Raw genomic sequence first — 3953 nt, forward strand, 5'->3', positions numbered from 1 at the left:
GCCGCCGTGCTTCCCAAGCGGCGCACTATCCAGTGCGCCACCGGGCCGGCCCTATTTTTAAATTTTTAATAGCTGTGCTTGTGACCTTAGAGTATTATAATAAACCTTGCCAGTGTCTAACGGGAAAAGCGGAAACAAAATTAGAACAAGCAGTTTCTACCTTCAAGTGATATAAGATGATTCCAGTACTCAGAAGGTCATCATCAATGCCAATCAAATGAGGCAATTCGGAATCCAGAACGACTCCAATCCCTTCCTTCCGAAGGGCTAGAGTTTGTTCCTGAAATCAGGAGGAAAAGAAAAGGAAAAGGTTACTCTGGGGAAAGAAAACTTCATAATAGGCATTCTTTAGATTGTTAAAAATGAGCAATATTTTATCTCTCATCTAAAAAACTGCAAGAAAAATGGACCTTAAACTTCTTGTTGAGATCCTCACAGATGGTAGGCAAAGTGACCTTGGAACATATAAAAAGCTCAACATAAAATGAATTAAACATACTGCCTGATATATAACCTCTTCAAGGCCAATCTTAAACCATCTTCCTTATGAAGTTCTAGGACCACTCAGCTGCAAAGTAATGTTTCTCCCACTTCAGAACCTTCATTTCATTTAATATCCAGTGTCTCCTTAATTGTTGGCTTTTCTGTCCAGTTACCATTGTGGAACTGTGCGTGTTCCTGAGTGGAACCTTTCCCTGTGCATGAGCTACCCCTGCACCAGAGGTACCTGACCCTCAGTCCCCTGCATCACCAACTTCTCCANATTGTTGGCTTTTCTGTCCAGTTACCATTGTGGAACTGTGCGTGTTCCTGAGTGGAACCCTTCCCTGTGCATGAGCTACCCCTGCACCAGAGGTACCTGACCCTCAGTCCCCTGCATCACCAACTTCTCCTATCTACTGGCTCATTCCCACCTATAGACAAATCTGCTATAGTTCTCCCACCACCACCACCACATCCCTTGGCCTTGCATCTCCCTCCAATTTCTCTGGCCCTTTAGAGAAAGTTACCTACAAAAAGTTCCCTCTACTTACAGTTCTCCAATTCCTCCCTCTCATTCCCTCTTGAATGCACTCCATGGAGGCTCTCAACCTTGGGACTTTTCTCTGTCTACACTCATTCCCTTGATGATCTCATCCTGTCTCTTGACTTTACCTGACATCTATATGCTGACAACTCTCCAATTTAAATCTCCAGGGCAGACCTGCCCCTTAAATTCCATGCTCATGTGTATACCTGTGGGGATGCCAAACAGGCAGCTCCAACTTAACACATTAATAAAACTGGCCTTTATCCCCCTGCCTCCCAAACCCGCAGACTACCCCATCTCAGTAAATGCCAACCGTCCTTACAGTTGTTCAGATTTTTTTTAAAAAAATGGCTATACTTCACTCCTTTCATTTTCCAAACTCCACATATTTAATGTTGACTCTACCTTCAAAATATTCCTCAAATCTGGTAACATCAAACCACCTGCACCACTCCTCCCTAGCCCAAACCATCACCACCTTCACCTGGATTACTGCAATGATCCAGGCCACCACTTACGCCTCCTCTAACATATGCTCAACTCAGCAGCCAGAGGGATGTAGGGGCAGGGGTCTCCTCTGCTCAGATCCTTTAAATGGCCTCCCATCTCACTGAGATGGAAACCAAAGTCTCTGTAATGTTCTACAAAATTCTACATGGTCTCATCCCCTGCCAACCTCCCGCTCTCATCCCCTGCCATTGCCCCTCTGCTCACTGCTCTCTAGGGATCCTGCTCCTGCTGCCCCTCACACTTGCCAGCCTGCCCCAATCTCAGGGCCTTACTCGCTACAGTTCCTTCTGCTTCTGTGACTGCTGTTTCTCCTGTCCCCACTATTCCTCCTGTCCCCTGAGCTTCTCGACCTCCACACTACTTGACATTTTGGACCAGATAATTTTTCATTCTTATGCACTGCAGGATGTTTGGCAGCATCCCTGCCTCTACCCATTAGAGACTACTAGCACACTACCCCTCCCACAGGGCTGTGACAATCAAAAATGTCCCCACACATTGCCAAATGCCCTCTGGGGGACAAAATCGGCCCAGTTGAGAAGTTTCACCCTACATATATACATAACTTAGCCCCTTACCTCCCTCAGATCTCTGCTCAAAAGCCACCCTCCCCATCAGCCCATACAAAATAGCAATCACCAACTCTCCTCCTGCTGATTTGTTTCTCTCCTTGGCAGTTATTGCTATTGCAAATATTACACAGATACACGTTTATTACCTGTCTCCTGACTAGAATGTAGCCAGTGCCTAATGTCATGTGTGAGACAAGGTAGCTACTCAATTAGAGGTATAAGATGAATGAATGAGAGAGTAGACAGAGTTCAGAAGAACGAGGGTCAGAGGCCACCCCTCAGGGAAGAGACTGGCATGCCTGATATTAAGACATCTGGCCCAGGACAAAAGGTCTCTAAAATCTTGGGCCAGCCCGGTGGCGCACTCGGTAGAGGGCAGCGCTCCCGCCGAGGGTTCGGATCCCATATAGAGACCGGTCTGCTCACTGGTTGAGCGCGGTGCGGGCGCGACACCGAGGATTGCGATCCCGTTACCGGTCACGAAAAAAGACAAAAAGGAAAAAAAAATAAAAATAAAAATAAAAAATAAAAAATAAAATCTGGCTTCTAGGGAAGTCTGAAGTGGGAAGCAGACATACTTCAGATGACTGGGAGGTGAAAATTTCAGTTTTGAGGTTGGGCTCAGACTGAGTCACATCCAAGAGCCCAACACTGTGCTCTGTGGTTGTAGGTGTGATGGGAGAGATAGGTGAGCAAGTTTCAAGCTATAACCTGGGGCTCCTGTTTAGGGACCCTCCTGGTGAATCTCTTCCCCTCCCTGACCCCTGCAATCAGACAGTAGTGACCAAAATGCATCTCTGTAACTCCAAAACCCAGCACTGCCAGAAACATAATCCCTATTCCTTACATTCCTGAAATGATTAAATGTACTTTGTATCATTTAAATATTAAAACAACCTACAAAGTCTGTCATTCTCTAGAAAAACGATTCATAACTTCTCAAGCTTGTATAAGACCATTAAAGCAAAACTCAAACCTTGCAGAAAAGGGAGCTTTTAAGAATTTCTGGGGCAGGGTGGTGGAGAGAGAGAAGTCCTTTAGGCCTTCACTCTGCAGACATTTAAGTCTCATGCACACCCACAGACCTGCAGTCATGCAGGAGGGCCATGGAATGATGTGGCAAAAAAAAGATGAGTTAAAAAAAAAAAAAAACCAAAAAAACCCATAAATCACCACTTGAAAGAAAGCAATTTGATATAACAACCATTACATAGACACACAGAAAAAATGACCAATGTATAACTTAGATTCAAGAAAAGGAAATGAAGCATATCATTAGTCTTCAATTACTACTCTTATCAGCCAGGCTCCCATTCCACGGCTCAGAGCCTCAGCCTTTGAGGTTGGAGACTTCAGTAACCTTGATTTACTATAGCCAGGCCTGTGCAAATCTTGGCTGAAAGGAGCAGTCTACAGAAACCAACCACTCCTCCTCCTACTTCTCGGAGACTGGTAGATTTCATGGTTTTCCTTCTGCCCTTGGAATTCAAGCAGAAGTGGGAAATACACATTTTTTTAAAAAAATATATATTACGGGGCCGGCCCAGTGGCGCACTGCGCTAGTGCACCGCTTGGGAAGCGTGGCGGCGCTCCCGCCGAGGGTTCAGATCCCACATGCAGACCGGTTCCCGCTCACTGGCTGAGCGAGGCGCGGGGGCAACACCGAGGGTTGCGATCCCGTTGCCGGTCCTGGTCCGGTACGGGGGCGACACTGAGGGTTGCGATACGTTGCCGGACACAGAAAAAGACAAAAAAAAATATATATATATATATTACATGGAGAATTTAATCACACAGCTCCATTCATTAAAAAATGTCCCCCTGGAAGGTCTCTAGCTCTG

The 3953-nt window shown here is 45.8% G+C and overlaps 1 protein-coding gene across 1 annotated transcript in view; it reads right to left on the bottom strand.

The window, feature by feature from the left end:
* Positions 1 to 3953, bottom strand: part of LOC103604242 (kinesin-like protein KIF16B) — a 147596-nt gene that overhangs the window by 3705 nt on the left and 139938 nt on the right. Inside the window, exon 13 of the mRNA XM_008588809.1 lies at positions 161 to 280. Within this exon, the coding sequence (XP_008587031.1) occupies positions 161 to 280 (120 nt within the window). The remainder of the gene's footprint in view (positions 1 to 160; positions 281 to 3953) is intronic.

The sequence above is a fragment of the Galeopterus variegatus genome, unplaced genomic scaffold (genome assembly GCF_000696425.1).
Source record: "Galeopterus variegatus unplaced genomic scaffold, G_variegatus-3.0.2 Scaffold5046, whole genome shotgun sequence".
Classification (NCBI taxonomy): Eukaryota; Metazoa; Chordata; class Mammalia; order Dermoptera; family Cynocephalidae; genus Galeopterus; species Galeopterus variegatus.